The 19,934-nt window shown below is 39.9% G+C and overlaps 1 protein-coding gene across 1 annotated transcript in view; it reads left to right on the forward strand.

The window, feature by feature from the left end:
• syt9b (synaptotagmin IXb) overlaps positions 1–19,934 on the forward strand; it is a 57,770-nt gene that overhangs the window by 26,100 nt on the left and 11,736 nt on the right. The window contains exons 5-7 of the mRNA XM_069686762.1: positions 9,755–9,875; positions 10,070–10,241; positions 10,337–10,466. Coding sequence (XP_069542863.1) covers positions 9,755–9,875; positions 10,070–10,241; positions 10,337–10,466 — 423 coding nt within the window. The remainder of the gene's footprint in view (positions 1–9,754; positions 9,876–10,069; positions 10,242–10,336; positions 10,467–19,934) is intronic.

Here is a 19,934-nt window from a genome sequence, read left to right on the forward strand (position 1 = left end):
TTTTATACTTTTCTCTAGGAACCTTGTGGATATTTTCTCTTACAAAGAAGGAAAATAGATACACATGCCTATAGGCAGTCATGTTGATGTAACTTGGTTTAATATTTGTTCTTGAATTGTGGCAAAACCCCTTTACTCAGCATTCCATAAACACCAAGCTCCCAATCTGTACCCTTTCTGTACAGGCTTATATTTACATTTACTGTGAACGTATCAAATTAAAGATTGATTGTGGCATTAGCATGGAGTGATGATTAAATAATGCTTAACCTTAAAGGAAATGGAGGGACACGTTTGGTGTCAATTTGTCTTCACTATGGCAAATAAAGTTTTGTTTGTTGTGATTACAAAAAGTTGGGTTATGTTCCCTTGAATGCTCTGCTAAAGTTTTTATTTGCTTTATTCATGAGAAAACATGCAAAACCTCAACTCAAACTGTGCACTCACATTCACAAATACATCACATGATCAAACTAAAATTCAAGATCTAGTCATACTAGCACTGTTATGCTAACAGCGATACTGACCCATAATGGTTTTCAATATTAGACTGAGGCATTTACTGCGTGACAGAACAAAACAGCACAGAAGAGAGGCTATGTTGCTTTAATGCCATTTGTGTTCATGCCTCAACATTTTGCATCAGTAGGAGAGGTCTAAACAAATTAAAATGTGAAGTTTCTAATTTTTCTCACTGTTCCTGAAGAACTAGGCTACCTCCCTTGGGATTACAGGAAGGGACCCTGCGCTGGTCCAGTCTCCAGTCTGTGAGCATTAATCATGGCTACTGGCACAGAACGAGCCTCTTGCCCTCCTTGGCCATATGCAGTGAACTGCACTATTCCTATTCAGTATTTGTGAGCTGCATGCTTATAGATAAATAAATAAGCTTCATTCTGTGGTGTGTACTTTATCAAGTCAACTGGAGCACTGAGATATTCCCAACATAATCTTTCCTGCCAGAACTTCTTACTGTGAGTAACTGAGTTTTAATAAACTCCAAATTTAAGCTTGCCATGGCAAGACACTTTCTCTGTGTGGATCCATGGTGATACCATAACCCCCCAGTGTTGATCCACACACCATAAATAAACCAAAAATTAAAATCCCTCTCTGGAAACCTAATGTACCTTTGCTGGGGCTGGGTACCTTTGCTTGACTGTACTCTTCATGTGTCTGTCAGGGTTTCGGTTTAAACAAAAAAAGGTGAGGACCCAGATGCAGACTGAAATAATGGATTTAATAAACAAAAGGCAAAAATGCAAAAACAAAATCTAAAATCCAACAAAAGACAAAAAGGAAAATCAAAAGGCAGAGCAAAAAACTTACAACAAAACCAGTAACAGGTAATCCAAGAGACACGAGGGGTCAGGGGAAGCACAAAGAATATCCAGGGACATAGACTAAACTCCAGAGAAGGACGACACAGGATAGACGACATAGACTCACGCGCGATGGATGACAATGAACAGGCAACAAGACAGGGGAGCACAAAGACTAAATAAACTTAGGAGGTAAGTAACAAGACAAGGTAAATCAAGAAATAATAACTGAACACCGAAATACAAGACAAAAACATAACTAAACTAGAATGACTCATGACAGTGTCCTTTGCACCATAGCCCCATGTTTCTTCATCGACATTACCACTTAGGCACGATGAGTCACAAGCATCAATACGATACAGTACATTTGTTTAAATTCATAGACATTGATAGAAACGATAATATTTGAAATTGATGCCATAGCTGAGGAGAAAGTTGTACAAACAGCTTGTGGTTTCGCCTATTCTACATTCCTACAACACCCAGCATGCATTGTGCCCCTCCCTCTGAAAGGAACAGCCCAGTGAGAGGTGCTGGTGAGAAATACTATTGCAGGCAATGGCTCAGAGCGGTAAAGAATCTGAAATACGACGAGAATATACCAGTGGATTGTCTAAAAAATCTTCTGGTCTGCAGTCTATATTTCAAACCTGACGATTTTGAACGAGACATGACATCGGAGGCGGGCGGCCTAGATTGAGGAAGTGTAGTTTAGCAAGCTCCCTGGCCTCCACCAGATGTCGTGTTTTGCATAGTCTGTTGGAGGTTTTCCAGGTGAAGAAGGCCGTTTTGGCTAGTAAGGCTCTTCCATTGGGAGTAGAGAGCCTTGGTCTCAGGGTCCAATGCTGAAACTGCTGCCCAGACTGGTCATTGACCGGCCCCCACCCAGGCCTGGACGTGAGAGATGACAGGATCCTGGTTCTGGTCTTGGCGGAGGTACTGGGGATCATTGGGCTCAAAGCTGCTGTTGTCAGCTATAGCTAAAGTTCGTCCATCCCTGTCTGCAGCACCAGCTCGTAGAGCTGCCACCATGGGGGCTTACATTTCCTGGTCTTCAGTACGCCTGCAATATCAGTATCTCTCCTCATCACAGGGCCGACGAGATAAGGCATCTGCATTAGCGTGGAGGCAACAAGCTCGGTGGTGGATCTCAAAGTCATAGTCCTGCAGGGTCTCCAGCCATCTGGCCAGTTGGCCCATGGTTTCTTAAAGTTGAGCAGGCAGGTGAGGGAGGTGGCCTTCTAGTTGGGGACGAGGATGCAGGTGGCTCTGGCTCTGACGGCTGTGAAGACACTTCAGCTGGCTGCACTGGCTTAGCGCTCTCTGATGGCTCCATAGAACTGGAACAGGCTTCCTCCTTCATTTAAAGTCCAAATGACTCCTGGCTGGATTTTTGATGTGGAGCACAGTAAATTGCTTTGACATTTACAGATATATTGCATCCTAACACTAAGAATACTCCAGTAAAAGGTAAGAGGTCAGCATGAGAGTCTCGCAAGATTGGAGACGCTGAGCACAGTGTGCCGAATTAGCTGCATTTTGTCGGTACACAAATTCATAAATTTATTATCAAGCCATCAACCAGTAGTCCCATCTTTAACGTCAAAATCGTTATTGATGCGTATCAGTGAATCTTTACACTCCTAGTTGTATTGCAAAGGTTGTTTGGTTGCCTTATTTTCATTTTTTATTAGTTAACCTTAGTTAGTTATACACCTTTAGCTAATGTCTTAATTTATGTGTCCTACATATTTTTTGAGACAAATTGATACATCTGACTCCATATGCAGTGAATCATTATCGATAACTTCAATGCATCTTTTCCTGCGATGTTCACACAAGTATATTTTATATAAGCAAATAATCAGTGCCCTCCTTTCCTCCTCTATCTTTTTGCAGACATACAGTACTGCATTTAATGAGTTTGGACTATCAAGGGACTTTCAGCTTGAGTACGTGTTAGATTCAATTGGCTTTTGGACAACTGTCATGCTGTTACATGCCTGTTTCTTCTTTTCCTGTAGCTGAAGATTTTTTTTGAAGAGAAAGACAAAGAGCTCAGAGACACTGTAACCTGCAGTCACTGCAGGCCGAGTCAATACTATTGACTGCAGTCTGGTTGGCCTTTAATTGGGATCTTGATAAATGGAGTGTGCATACTGTACGATGTGTGTGTATGTGTGGTTGTTTAATTCAGAAAGGGAGGTACCCATCTCTCATCAATGACAAATGGAACCATATAACAAGCACTTGGCCTTATTGCCCCCATCCCTAATTGGGTAATACGATTCTCTAGAATCAGATTTTAACTAGAGGGAGATCCTTAATGTATTACAGAAACAAACATCCATAGAACCAATTAACAGACAAAATTTTCTTTTGTTGTTGCTGGTGTTGCATATAAATATGTTGGTTTTACCCTCAGCTCCACTATTATTATACCACATATGTTTAGATTTATGACCAGTGCTGCTTTTCAGCAGACTGCTTTGTTAAGTGTTATTGACTTACATTTCAGAACTGTGTGGTAATGATTTCATGAAATGTAATATGTATGATAGGAAATGTAGGATTTGCCCTCCACCAAATTTCAATGTGCTATAAACTGCACTAATATCCTATCTACTTTGATACATGTCTCTGAACAGTATAAAAACATGAGATGTACAGTTAAAATGATAACGAAAACACAATAATAACACAATCATTATTGTAACATATTTAGCACATTTTTAAGTAAGAGTATTTAAACATTTTCTTGGAAAGCTGCAACTTTCAGTCTAATGGGTTTATACTGTCTGAAGTACAAATATACTACAGCTATAAGCAGGGTTTTCTTTGTAGCTATATTCTTTACTGAGAGTTATGATGGATCCTTTAGCCTAACCTGATTCTGCCAGGATGTATTCATCCATACAGCAAGAGTTCTGCCCTGGCAGTGAGTTATTTAGTTACACCACATTCCGTCAGATATATTGTACTGTTCATTGGCCCTTGTGTAATAAGATCTCCAATGTTTAAGTGAGCTGAAAAAACTCTCATACCTGTGTTTGCGATCATGTTGTTTAACTAAGCCAACTCACTTTAGCTCATTAACACTACATTAATATGACAGAAACACATATCAGAACTATATACATTTTTACCATGACCACAAACTGTGCACATATTTGTACTAACAACAAATAAAAACCAAAACCAAACAAATGAATTAAAAAAATGTTTTCTTTTTTAATTGAACCAATCTCTATGAATAACTGAACCTTCATCAGATTGGGGAAAATATAATCTAAATTGGAGTACCATGACACAGAAAACACAATATGTGGGAGGAGTGTTAATCAGAGTTACCAGAATCACGTTTTCTAAACAACCATGGGGGGACTGTATGTCATAGATCTTACTGTTCAAAGTCCGATCTTAACTCTGTAGAGGAGACAGGCAATTTATGCTCAAAGGGACTCTAACTCCATTAAAGGGCTGCTGTGGTCTGAAAAGCAAGATTGTTTTGCCTGTGGAAGTTCTAAAGCAAGCATCTTAACATAGGGCCTTTAAAGTCACAGAGTCATCAGGAGAGCTGGGAGAGAAGAGAGAGACTATAGAGGAGTGGAGTTTTATATGACCAGCAGATATCCAGGGTGACGTTTGCACCTTGGTGTGAAAACCTTGAGGATCCTTGGAAATGTAGTTATTCATGGGCAAAGGCCTGAGAGCGTAATTTATTTTTAAGTAATTGGTAATTGGACTGTACTTCTATAGCGCTTTTCTAGTCTCTTTAACCACTCAAAGCTGCTTTTACACTATATATCACATTCACCCATTCACATACACATGCATACACTGATGACAGAAGCTGCTACCTAAAGTGCCCAACTGTCAATCAGTTATCACATTCAAACCCGTTGGCTATGCCACCTGGAGCAATTTGGGGTTCAGTGTCTTGCCCAAGGACACTTCGACATGTAGCCTGAGGGAGCTGGGGATCGAACCTCCGACCTTCCGATTATAAGATGGCCAACTCTACCACTGAGCCACAGCAATGTAGTTTGTTAATTTTTGTACACTTACTACCAAACATTTTTATCACATACTGCCTAAAAGGAGATCTATTAAAATGTTTGATATCATCAGCATTATATCAGCTTGGGCTTTGAGACTTCAAACTTATAACATGTTGCCTGCAAATCGGTTTTTAAACACCCACATCTTTTAATACTGAGTTTGTACGATGTGTGGATTTACCAGACAAGGGGTCTTATCAAAAATACTATTGAGTTGCAGCATGGAAAATGTAGGATCAAATGTTTTTGCAGCATAACAGACATGAAAAAATGAAAGTCACACTATCCTCGCATCTGCTGCTTCAACTTTTTCAGTCTTTTTTTTTTTAAATGCAACTTGTGAGACCCACAACTCAGTGCACTTAGTTGCTGGAATACAGCTTAAATAACATGTTTAATTGATTATAATTCCTGTCATCACACAAGAACATTGTTTTTAAAAATCCTATCTTTATTAGCCTCATAACCACCTTTCACAATGTGTTTCACCAGGTTTATTTTCCTAAGAAAGCTGCTTCTTTGCTTTTCAGCTCAAAGAAAGTTTATTTCATCAAACAGATACAGTGTGCTTACATCCACAGCATGAAAACATACTTATCCTTTCAGTCAGGAGCATGCATGATACAAATAGTAGTTTTCAAATAATAGTTTCACAGTGTAACAAAGTGTCACTCGCTAATATGTTATAGTTTTCAATCAATTTCATAATGAAACATGTTAACACTCACAACACAAAGGGAGCTATATAAATAGAAAATACAGTGAGACAGAGGAAAAAAATATTGAGTTATGTTATTTTAAAACACACAGCAAAAGAAGGTTGCATATAATGCCCAGCTGCTCCTGAGGGAGAGAAGGTGCTAGTATTACAATTGGAGAAGATGGACTGTCCACACTCATTGCTTTATTGGGGCACTTTAGAGAACCAGTCTAATTTCATTGGCTGGGCACAAGTGACCAGAATCCTGACCGCAGGCTTGATTTGAGTGCTTATGAGAGTATTGAGCGGCACTCTATAGTCTGAAAAGGTTAAGTGTACTGCATGAGTGTATCTGTGAGATGAAAGACAGATATCACATTATCTGTGAGGAGCTGAAAGGTTTGCTAATCCTTTGTTTATATGAGTGACTGTCTGTTTTAGTCAGTTTGTGAATTCCTGTACTTGTGCCAGAATCCATATGTATGTTTCACCCGAGACGCCATAAGCGTGCAGGTGTCATGAATGCCTGGGCTCAGAGTAACAATGGTGATACTGTGTCTCTGTTAGAGGCAGATACTTCCAAGGTAGGTAGTGTGATAAATCAAGTCGTTACACAGTCAATGGGCTGCGTGGTACACCAGGCACAAAGCGGACGCTGGGGGTGCCAGAGATTTTTCTGTGCAGTTGCTATTGGGTTGCTCAGCCTTTTAGTGAGGGTTTTCCACACGTATGTCATCACCAAAGTTAAATTTGAAACAATCACAACATACGCATGCTTACACACGCATACTAAATGCAGTAGGTGCTATGCAACAACTACACTGTCATTCTGTGTTACAGACAAGGAGAGCTATTAAACTCATGGGATTAATCTGTACGGTATTAATCCTGTTTACATAAACAAATCTCTAAATGTGAGCACCACATGGAGATCTCTATAAGGAGTCAGAATTAGTGACCCAACCACCAAATGCATGACATTTTTAATAGACAACGGGAGGGGGCATGAACTTAACAATGCATTTCTGTACGATTGTCCATGGCCCAGCAGAGGTTTATAGCTAACAGTATCAAAACTACCCACTGCTGTTCCTCAAGTTGATACACAATCTTATTAATGCATGCCCTTTCTTAATCACAAAACACACACACACACAACCTGCAAAGAGGTAAATTTATTATAGGTCTCAAACATCTAAATCTAGATCAAAGATCTAAATGACCAGGGCAGTTACTTTGCTGTATTTTGAGGCTTATGGCTCAGACACACCAAGGGTTATTTATGAAATGTTATACAACCCCCTTGGCACCCTTGGCCCTTATGCCCCAAACCATGCTTGGTTAAACTACCAAATTGGGGTTGTTCATGTCCTAAATGTATTAAAAGCATGCAAACTGAATAGGACCAAATGTCACAAATGAACAGCTTTGCTACATTGTGTGTATGTTTTTTTTGCATGGGCACATATCTGTGAGCATATATTGGGTCTGTTTAAGTCGTTGCAGGCGTGTCGATATGAATGATGAATCAAGTCATTTTGGTCAATATTGAGCATAATACCAATGGCAATAGAATCATGTGTATGTGTGTGTGTGAGAGAGAGAGACAGAGAGAGAGAGAGAGAGAGAGAGAGAGAGAGATGCCTGAATAGATTTCTCTTGAGCAACTGCAGATGGAGGACACATTGATGTCTAAGTGATCAATGAGTTTGCTATTTAACTATTACAGTTAACCTGTAACTAGGCTTTTTAGCAAATTGGTTACTATAGACTTAGAGTAAGTATTAAAATCATTAATATCCTGTTAATGATACTTGATTGAACATAATGTATAAAGACACATCTAAGAGATGGTTGTATTCTGCTTTCCCACGTCATTCACTGAAACATAAAACAGCTGAATTCAAAGAAGCAAGAGTGTGATTGTGATTTGAAAAGAGCTTCAATGACTTGTATTTGCAGATGCTTAAACAGCCCCTTTGTTTTTAATTCCCTTTTGTGATGTTTTATGCAAAGTTAGTAATGCTTTTCCCCCCTTTTTCTTATGATTTAGTAACAGTGAGCATCATCAGCCCAAAGCATGGAAGAAAGTGGAAATCTAGAAATCAGTTCCCCCTGTAAGAAACCTTGTGCTTGTGTAAACACACAACACACAACTCCCGCTCACACCATCACACGTTATTTTCAAATGTGTTAATTGGGAATAGAGCTTGACATGAGACAGGATGTGAAAACAGGGATTATACTTGCAGGAGAAAAAAAAAAGCTGAGTCAAAGATATGGGTAGATTCCACTAGTGTACTCAATTATTGAATTCAAGGTTACATATTTAAGTGCTCCAGACACGAAATTTCTGTAGCATGTTGACTTATGATCTGTCATGGTGTTCCTGAATGTTTTTTTATATGATTAAAAAGGATTCCATGTTTTTCTACTGGAGGTGTCCTAGACATGATCAATATTTAATGTGCAGACACTTGCGTAACATGTTTTAATGTGCCTTCTGTTGGATGGATTTTCAGGGATTCGTACTGTGGCCCTGAGAGATCACTGCACTGCAAATTACACCCATAAATAGAGGACATAATGGAAAATTTAGAAAACAACGTTCCCGATTTCAAAATAGCTTGCACAGCTCTGAAACTTGATTTGATTTGTTGAATTGTGTGAGCAAAAGGAACTTTGAAGGAAGAAGGAAGACGTAAAAGGAACTTAGATTAAAAATCCTCTTGTTTACTGTGGGCAAAACAATGAACAGGCTTATGAGGACTTATTGCAAGATGACAATGACAAACTGTTTCCAGGAAGATTGATAGTGATGAATATGCCCAGACATGCCTGAGACACACTTTTCCCCCATTTGCAATTTAGCAAGTCTTCCAACTCCATGTTTGTATTTGTAATAAAAAGAGAGAGGGGGGGGGGGGGGGGGGGAGACAGAGAGAGAGATACTTTATTGGTATTCCCCAGGGAAATTTAGGAAGAGCTAACCAAGAACCAAGAACTAACCAAAGTCTGATATAATAAAACATGTTAGAATATTATTTAGTGAATAAACTAGTCATTATGTTGGGGTCAGGTTAATGTCGTGGCTGTACGAGGTACAAATAAATTATTTAGAAATGTTACTGAGGAAAAAATAGAAAAAATGTTAAATACTCTTCTGTATTTGAACTTAGTTACTTCCCAGTACTTCAAAGCTGTTTTCCCATTTATTTAGATTTGTATTCATTAGAAATGTTGAAATATGATGAGCAAAACAGTTAATTTCATTAGGGACAGCAAAAGCCGACAGAAGTGACGTGTCAGACTCATACTTATCTAGGGTTAGCTAGATTTTTTTCTCCCACCCATCTGAACAAATGACATCATTAAAACATCAATACTTTAGCCACAAATCGTGTCAATTTCACGGAAAAACTGATCATAACTTCATATAGATCCCAGTTAGTACCATTTGGGATTAATGGCTCTCAAATACAATATATTAAAATAATAATCATGTGATCCATTATTTAATATTTGTAATAATTTGCTTTGCATGTGGGTAACTCAGATCTCAAATGTTTCATGTACCCCTGCTCCTGAAAGAGTCATGGCAAATCAGCAATCACAGCTTTTCTCTTAAATGTTGATAGAAAAAACATATTTTGTTGTTGTTTTTACAGGACAATGTCGACCTGGGAGAGCTGATGTTCTCATTGTGCTATCTCCCCACTGCTGGCCGGCTAACCATCACCATGATCAAAGCTAGAAATCTCAAAGCAATGGACATCACTGGAGCTTCAGGTGTGTGCTGACTGACAATGCAATGTTTTCACAGAGAGGTGCTGTTGTCACATTAGCATATAAGGTACTCACGTTCTTTATTGTTTGTTTATGTTAGTCAATATCATTTTTTGTTTGATAGCTTTTCTGATACTTTTCCATGCCAATGTATTTTGACATCCTGACTGGACTTGCCACATTCCACCTCTTTCCAGATCCATATGTCAAAGTGTCCCTGATGTGTGATGGCCGGAGATTAAAAAAGAGGAAGACGTCAACCAAACGTAACACTCTGAACCCAGTGTACAATGAAGCAATTGTGTTTGATGTACCTCCTGAGAATATTGATCAGATCAGCTTGCTCATAGCTGTCATGGACTATGACCGGTAAGTAAGTTACCCTGATTTATCAGTCTCATCTACATATACAGCACATAAACAGACATTTTGCACCTCTGTACACTGTTGTTTCTGTTCTGCAGGGTCGGACATAATGAAGTGATCGGGGTTTGCAAGGTGGGAAGTGAAGCTGAGACTCTAGGACGAGACCACTGGAATGAGATGCTGACATACCCACGGAAACCTATTGCACACTGGCACCCTCTCATAGAGGTATGTGCTGCTGTGTGTAATGGTACAGGACATTTCTGTTAATGATTTTAACTGGGGTTGCTAAGTAACACTCTTACAATGTAAAAATTCTTATGCTATTACAGTGGTAGACAAAACCATTTTTTTTGTTAAATGACTCTGCTCATGTCTGCCCCCCCCCCTCTCTTGCAATTCAAAAGATGAGAAGAAATCTTGATTTGCATGTCAGATTGCAATAAAATGGAGATTCAGACTACATCGGGCAAAAAAGCACACCATTCATGTCAAAACATAGTAAAAACATTGAGAGAAACAAATACACAAAAAGCTCAAGCTAAAGTACCATATGCACAGTAAAGCAAACACAAGCTTCTCTTTACTAAAGACTTCCAAAACAGAATTAACTATCTGTGTAAAGCTATCGAAAAAAATACCTGAAAAAATACATAACAAAAATGATTGCATAATCCTTAGGATAGTTGACCTGTTTATTTGTATGTAAACAGATGCAATTACAAAGAGAGGAACAAAGAGAGGTGGCTATATTCACCAAGTTCCTTTTCTGGGTTCCCAACCCACACTAATTAAAAAACAGAGCACAATAAAAGTGATGCTTGACTGATTCATGTAAAATCATGTTGACCTGTGAAAGCTAAATCTATTTCTATTCAGCTAAAGGGGTCAGAAGATAAAATGCATCAAAATGGATTACTTGCCAGCTAATTGTTACTCGCATCAGTTATGAAACGCTCTGCATTCTACAAGCCCAAATGTGTCCATTATTAATTTTGAAGGATACAGTCTTCATACAGTCTTCTCTCATCTCCATACTGCCCCCTTAACTCTCATGTCCACTGAATGCTGCCTCATCCTTCTGTCCTTTAAACTGCATGGTGTCACCCAATGACTGTATATATAGATAGAAAAGGCGTCTCCATCTGCTCCCATTGTACGAAATTGATGCCAAAATAGCCCGTGATAGGCACTGCCATCTTGCGATGGCTACGTCATATGGAGCCAGAGACTGTGCAGTAGAGATCGGCGAGTGAAGCGGCTGTAGCCACTTCTGCTAACCCAAACACACACTTAACTTAACAAAAAAACAGCAAGGATCCCGCACGCCGGCGTGTTTAACAGCAGAACAGCTTCTCTGTGTTGGTCTGAGGTTAACGTTCACAGGTATGGAAACTTCAATGACTGTAGTGATTGTTTTAGTTACGTTTCCACCCACGGATCGTCCTCCGATCTGCTCACCCAGAACTGATTGCCTGCAGGAGCCGAAATTGTCAACAGAGCTGTCAATCATCATTTTGACAGCATCAAATAACTAATTAAAAATAAACTTGTCAGAAAAATAAACACTTGGACGTAAATCAGCATGATAATAACTAGTTATAATGACAGAAACCATATTTGAGAAAAATTTATTGGACGTGTATTTAGATTTTATAGTTTGACTCATGTCCCACCTGTTAACATGGAGGAGGCGGGCTTTATGACCTATACTGCAGCCAGTCAGCAGGGTGCGCCCGAAATGTTTTGGCTTCACTTTTAGGGAGCTGTCATGTCATCCATCTTTTTATACAGTCTATGGTGTCACCTCACCTATCTCATTCTTTCGTCTCCACTCCGGGCTATGTTGTCTGCACTCTTGCTATATAAAGAACAAAGCAATCATTGTATTCTGTGAAGATCAGCCAAACGTCTATCAGTGGTGTATTTCACAGGGACATATTCAGGGAAGTCTCCTTGCTATCAGTTTCCTCCAACTTTTATGTAAAATCATGTTGACCTGTGGAAACCTTATCTGATGCTCTGCCGTGCATATCTGAGGAGTTGTTGGAGATCAAGCTTCATAGCTTCTGTAAATTTGACAATGTAACTTAAGCACTTACTTTCTCATGTTCCTGGACTCATCTACACAAACACTGGAGGTGTAAGCGAGGTGGTGCTATATACCATCAGGGGACAAAAAATAGATAGATATGGGACACACACACACACTACCAATGCTTCTGGCTGCTCTGCGACAATGGAGCAGAAGATGGTAACAGGTCCATGGTTGGAAGGCCTTTGGCAGGGGAATCGGCAGTGGTTGGGGAAGTGGCAACCTGTGGTTTAGATTGTGAGAGTAGTGACTTTGGTAGGAGAACATTTTTCTTTTTCTTTATATGCAGAGAATCTAAGCAGCAGTCTGTCTGCATGTGCTGAAGTACACTCATGGCAATTGTGAGGAAGCAGCTTCAACAGGTCTTCCAGGGGGAAAAATTCAATTTTAAAAACAAGGTATCATGTGAAATTGAAGGCATGGTTGTTGACTCTGAGATCAGAGATTGTATCTATTGCAGAAACTTCTTCAAGGAACAGGGACAGTTCAAGGAAATAATACACTTATGGATTCAACGTTCAGAGAGATTATTTTAGTGACATAAAAAGCTTATCAGATCTGTTGGTATACTGAAAAGTAAGGTTGGTTTTTACCTGTTGGATGAAAAAGAAATGCTTCTCTTCCAAAAAGGATATCACAACTTTCAGAAAAGAAAAACTACAAAAAAAATACTCAAAGTAACATGATCCTGCATTGCACAGTGTTCTCCTCTTTTTGATCTGTCACCTTATGATTCTGTTCTCTGACCTCTCTGTGCGGAGCCTCAAAATAGAGTATTTAATTTAATGGTGGAAGAGACAAAAGGTACAAAAGAGCATTAATGTCTAATAACTTTATTCAAAAATAATATGAAGGGTTATTTCTGCAAAAGACAGATTACTAATCTAACATATGACATAGATTGGAGTTCATGTTGGTTTGGGTTGTTTATTCTAAAGTAATGCTTTCACTATCCATGGACTGAGTCGACCTCTCCCGAAATGGGACAAGAAAGGGTTGACCTATCTCAAATAAACTCTACGATATAGCTCATCTATTGAGCCCTTGCTGTGCAGGTTAAAGCAATTCTTACCTTTCTGGCATTTTTACACTTTTCTTTTGTAATCATAAAATGCTCCTAATAAGCGTATAGCACAATAAGATATAAAAGAAATCCACTAGGCGTTAAAACTCATCAATATTTAATTCTCATATATTTCTGATAAAAGTCTGACCAATCATTTTATTCGATCCGAGTTAATTCTTTTGCCGAGCTTCCTGTCTGTCATCCGTCGCTGCGTAACCTCCCAGTTGCACCGCTGTCACGGCTCGCAAGTCGCGCGCCTCTCTGGCAGAGCATTAGAGCGGTGAGAGAGAGCAAGGAACGGAGAACTGACAATGACCAAGGCGAGCCGCCACTTCCATCATCAGCTGCCCCCACAGAGAAAAGTATCAGGACAAAGAAGACTATTTCACAAAAAGCTGCCATAAAGAAAGAGCTTGATGCGGCAAGAGGCAAGACTGGAGTCAACATCGGCTCTGCTTTCCAGCATTAGAGGAGGCTAATGCAGCTACATCCGGAGCTAAAAAGAGAAGAGATGGTCGCGGATTTTCTGCTGGACAGGTACTTTTAGTTTGCCTAATCCTAAAACACAACATTACATGTGATAACATCAGTTACCAGTTACTATCGTTCTGTAATATTATGTTATTTGTGCAGGGATATTTAGCCTAGCGTTAGCGTTAGCGTTAGCGCCGGTAACCAAGCTGTGGAGTCAGTTTGTTTAACGTTACACTACCGGTGACGTTAGCTTCAGCGTTAGCCTCAGTGTTTATTGTGAAGTTGTCATTAACCCAGTTCTAGTATTATAACTCCGGGGTTGCGTTTGACTTGGTTGGTTGTACAGTAACCAGAGCTAGTTCAGCACATTGCTAGAAGACTTCTCCGGCTAATAGATAATGCTGGCTAGCTGACATCTGTGTAAATAAGACCGATCTGTCTATGTTTGTGACTTTTTCCATCCTTGGGAAGAAGTACTATTTACCAGTAGTGAATTTTAAATTGTAATAAGTTGATACATACACTTGCTCCACTTACTGTACATTGTGATAACACCACTCTGTGCCAAAGCAGCCTAAGATCTATATAAAATCTAGCCTGTTTGAGTTTATGCAATTTATATCCTGTGTCACGTTTCTATTTTTTATTAATCTTTGTCAAGGTACACCACTCCCACAGTAATGGAGGACATCCAGCACCAGCCAAGACTTGGTACCCCTGGAACTCATGAAGAGCTGAACGTGCAAGTGCCTTATGTTATTTATTTGCTTTTTTTATTGGGACCAAATAACTAACAGCTAACAGCTGTAAAAAAAATGATAAACTGTGTACAATAATAAATGTTTTTCTAAAAAATTGATTTTAGCAATTCACTGCAGTTCATTCAGATGAAGTGGGAATATGAAAAAAGGGGCATAATGGAAGTAAAGCATAATAAACATTACTTTATGTGAGTAAAAAGACAAAGGCAATTATACAATGCAAGGTTTTATTGAACAACGTGAATAAGAAAAAATACAAAACTATATGAACTGCTGGACTCGGATGAGATCGTCAGGACTGAGTACAGCAGGTCCTCGTGCCCTCCGACCTCTGGCTCTTGTTGTGGATCTTGGGGCAACATGTCTGCTGGTTCCGGGCCTCTCCTCAGCAGATTCCCCACTCTGCATCACCCCACGACCCTGCTGCTCCTACCCTGGCAGCCCCTGGAAGGACCTGCCCTTCTCGGGGCTCTTACACCTCCTGTGCTGGTTCCTGCTGTAGGCTGCTGCTGTCGGCCCCTGCCTCTGAAGATCCGGAACGTAGTCGGGATCTTCAACCACACTCTCCTCCAGAAAGCACCACAATTTAAAAAAAGAAAGAGCCTTTTACTTTGTGACGTTATAACACAAAGTAAAAAGAAAAAAATGTTGAAGCTAAACGTCTAAGGGGGGGGCTAAAGTTAGCTACCGTTAGCTGACAAAACAGGTTCTCAACAAAGTTACCTGTAAACAAAACTGCTTGTACTGCTCCTAATTTAATGACAAACGTTACCGGGACAATTCAGGCAAGGTAAGACGTTATGACAGCAAGAAAATATTAATTCTGCCGAAAAACGACGCAGTTGACTGTAAACAAACAGGCGATGAAATGCTATAATTACAATAGTAACGTTAATGGTAGTTCGTCAGACTACAAAAGGTAATTAAACATTACGAGGGAGGGAATTTTATTTTATACCACATGGACATTGGACAGTAAAGGAATCAGGCAGTGCCCCCTCTTCCTTGATGACCTTATAATAGAAAGAAGTGGCCAGGGTTAGGTTTCGGGTTAGTGCTGGGAATACTGTTGTGTGCTGTGGGAATTTCAAAAACAGAGAAATTGTTGCTACCCCAGCTGTCATACAGGGGAAGACAGGCTCAGACTGACAAACTGGCAACTCTGGCAAAGGCCAGATGGGCCGCCAGGCAACCAGAACTATGGTGGGGGGGACTGTGGGAGGAAAAAATTGACTTGTTGGCCGCAGTCCACTTCATGTTGAAACAGCCTGTCTGATTAGGGGTTGCACGGTCCCAAATAGGCTACCAATAGGCGGGTGCAGGAAGCGTCACCTCGCCCCACCCCTTCAAATGAGTCCGTCCATCCAAGAGGACAAGCGGGAATTAATAAAATCATAATCAAATAAAGACATAAGAAAACAGAGTCAGTGAAGAAAACAAAAAAGAAATGGATTAAAAAAAAGAGAAAAGGTGGAAAGCAAGAGGTCAGAGAGGAAAAGAGAAAAAATCTTGAGGCCGATGCTGCAAAATGTTTTAAACTAACCAAATTATTCACGCAAAATCCGGCTGTTAACAAAACGTAAGCGCTTAGCTGCACCGGCACCAAAAGGAGAGAAGGGGGAAAGAGTATGGACATAACAGGGACAAGACCTGGAGGCCGAGGAGGCTGAGAATGAGGACGATGAGCGACATGATGACAACCTCCCAGCAGCAGGTGAAAGTCACCCTGACAGTATTAACAGAGCTAGCGGAGCTAGGCTAGAGGGGATGGATTACAGAGCTTCTGAAAGGGATATGATCGCACCGGAGTGCTAATTACTACAGGGCTGTCCATGGTTCTGAAACAACAGCTAAGCCATAGTTACGTGGCAGCGGGCCCGATTTCATTGGTCTTAAACATCCCCCCTCTACTGCCAACTTAATATCTATTGCTTAGCCTGTATGCTAGAAAAAGCCTGATATTGCACTGTGTATGTTGGAGAAAAATGGGGCCAGTCCGGACTAAAATTGCCAGGGTCGAATTTTGTTCCCAGTCTGACCCTGGGGGAAGAGTTCTGGTTATAAGGATGACTCTTACAACTTAGAACGTAAACATGGCAATTTTATAAGATGTACCCCAAAACTCTAGGCATGTGGTTGCTTTGATTGTTTTAGTGGTTGTGTTTAGAATCTATATTTTTATACAACATAATACTGTAAAACAAGCCTCTATAAAGCCTTAAACATTGCGCTCTGTCTGCCTGCAAGTCAATCTTAGAGAGGCTGACTGCACTAAACTGGGCCATCTGATGAAGATGACTGTGACATCTGTGGATGCCATGAGAGAAAACAGCTGCCCTTTTAAAATCCTGAGAGCATTTGCTTTAAACATTTCTCTAAGTGACAAGTAAAGTGAAGAGAGTGAGAACAGAGAAGCTGCACGTCATCAGTGGTGATGGAGAAGGGATGCACTGATCGTTGGTCAGAACATTTCCCAAATAGATTTCCCCTGACCGTTTAAAGGCAGACAGCATACCTCCAGAGGAGGATTCTGATTAAAAAAGGTGGATTCATGGTCTCTGGAAGGAATTTTCCTTTAGTTGGTCTGTCTTAACCCTGAAATACTCTTATAGGAAGTAGATTGTAAACACATTGGTAACTTTTTTCTAGTTCTGCCAATTTGGCTATCCCACTGACATGCAGGAACGAAGTTCAGAGTGGCTGTAGTTTGGAGCCGGTGCTTGTTCTGATCGAACTTGTGAAAGCTCCACTTAGGGTTGTATACAATAATTAGATGATGGAAAATGCTGGCAGAGGTTTCATGTGCTCTGGGACTTTGTGGTCTTCTGGTCTTTCTAGAGATAAAGTCTTCATCGTCAGACACACTGGTCACCAAACATGACATATGTTGCAGGCTGCAGTTGTCACTTTTGGTTAACCTGGCCCAGTATTTGAAGACCATGATTTTGCAATAGTTCAAGGTGAGCGGCCAGTAGCATGATGGAACTATGCTTCAGTTTGAGAGACAGCTCGGCAAATTACTGCCACACTGCCATGACTGTGCAGTCACTAGATGTCACCAAGGACAGCTCCTACAGCTACATAAATGTAGATCTCTCTGATTCTTTGGAAAAGCATGATACAATAATTTTTGTGCTGTTTTTCCTGCAGTTTGCTCTAGCCTGGGAATGTTTTACTTGAAGCAGGAATTTACCAATTCCAGTGCTAAACAAGATCCCACCAAGGGATTGTTAACTCCTACCTTTCCAATGCCACCATAAACGTGATGTTTATAGATGCATATGCAATAAACTATGGGCCAGGCCAAAAGGGTGATTCAACATATTTGACATCTTATTGTTTTAGGTTTCCTTATCAACATTGTTTTAGAAACTGTGTAAAATGTTCCCCACCCATGAAAAACATTGAATAGAGTTTAAGAAAACTCTGAACGCCTCCAAAACACTTACATTTGGACCAGTCTTTCTGTGCACTTTTTCACTATTACCACTGTACTTATATGTACTAGTGGTGATATTAATACTATTTAAAGTTGTGGAATAAGTCTAAACTTTATAATGTCAACACTTGTTATAGAAGCACTTCAACTCTGATGTAACTCCTCTCCACTGCAAATTGGTTATCTTATGGGAGGTTTTTAATTGTGTCTTGCATTCTTTCATAGCAGTTCAAGTATTTTCTAATGCTTTGATTAAGATAAACATTATTTATATTTTTTAAGCAAAAGCACAGTCTGTTTGCCCAATTGTATGAGAAATGAATAATTGTAGTATAAAGTAACAATTTATTTTCCTTGCAGTCTTAATTATTTAACAAAACAACCTGACACTGCCATTTAACTATGTTATGTTATGGTAAACAGATTCCCATAAGATGCAATGGCGTTTTATGAAGCAGACAAATGTAACTAAGAGCACTGTAGAATGTCGGATGTGTGAATGTATTAAGAGATTGAAATATTACACTACGTTTATAAGTTGGTAGCTGTGCTAAACTACTGTTTTTCCTTTTTTATTGTCAAGTGGCCCAGGTTGCACTAAGTACCTGCTTTGAATCTTGTGGAGCTCTAGCTTGTTGTGCTACAAGGTGCTTTGCATCAGGGCACTGTTTCATTTTCATGGAACACAAGAAAATAATCATCCAACTTTACGGTGCAAGTGTTGAGCAGGCAGTTAGAGCTCTTTACACTATAAATCAACATGGTACTTTTTTTAGTTGCATCCTGACACCAGGAGTCCCAATTCTTTCAGTTCACTTAACTGAGCACAGCATCAAGCTCTAGAAGTAAATGAAGCACTAGCTGTCACACTGTGTTTACCAGAAGAGGCACAGGATTTGCAAAGGGTCAGTGACCCTGATATTGCCAACAGTGGTAAAGCTAGAAGAGCTGTCTTGCTGCTATCTCTAGGGCTATTTGTTTAGATTTAACACACTCCCTATCTCTCTTTCCCTCTCTCTCTCTCTCTCTCTCTCTCACACACAGACACACACACACACACACACGCCACACACATTCAAAGAGGTTCATTCAGACACTTTCCAGTAACTGTGTGTGATCTAAGACCATTAGCAGCAGCACTGGACTACAGCAGCAGGGCTTGAGATCCAGACTAATGACTTATTTGTGTTATCCACACAGATATCCAGAGGGGCTTACTACAAAGCACAATAAATGGGTTAGTCAGTGTCACAATGCTGACTCTTTTTTAAGCTGGTTTTATTGCCATGGTAATCTTCTTTGCACTCCTAACCTGGTTAGGAACAGGTTATGTTCAGAGTTTGGGCTGTAAATTGCCGTCCTATCCACTAAATCATTTCCTGATGCTACTTTCTGTTTCCAATATAGAAGCCTAGTTCTATTTACAAATTCTGTATAAAAATGCATCTGTAGGCGCAGGACTAGATTTTGATATTGGAGGTGTTCTGGTTTCCATTTGTTATGCAAATGCAAAAATAGTTATGTTGACCAATTACGTATTAGCAGGCTTTGGTTGCATGCAGGAAAAACAGTCCGAGTGCAGAGCAAAAAGGGGAGAAACGCAATCTTCCAATGTCACCCACCTCCATCTTACACCAGAAGCCCTGAAAAGTTAGCCGTTTCTTGCAAGGGCTATATTGTTGTCAGATGATAGCTGATAGGTTCTGAGATTAAGGGAAGAATGAACATATAAGTCTCTGTCCATTCATATAAGAGTCTGTCCATTCTTTATTAAAAGTTCTGTTTTCACCGTAAACTTTTCTCTATTTCAAGCATGGCATGTGAAAGTACGCTCTTATTTCTCTCACAGTTTTCTCTCATT

The sequence above is a fragment of the Semicossyphus pulcher genome, unplaced genomic scaffold (genome assembly GCF_022749685.1).
Source record: "Semicossyphus pulcher isolate SPU_LCO1_2020_fin unplaced genomic scaffold, fSemPul1.0.p SCAF_8, whole genome shotgun sequence".
Classification (NCBI taxonomy): Eukaryota; Metazoa; Chordata; class Actinopteri; order Labriformes; family Labridae; genus Semicossyphus; species Semicossyphus pulcher.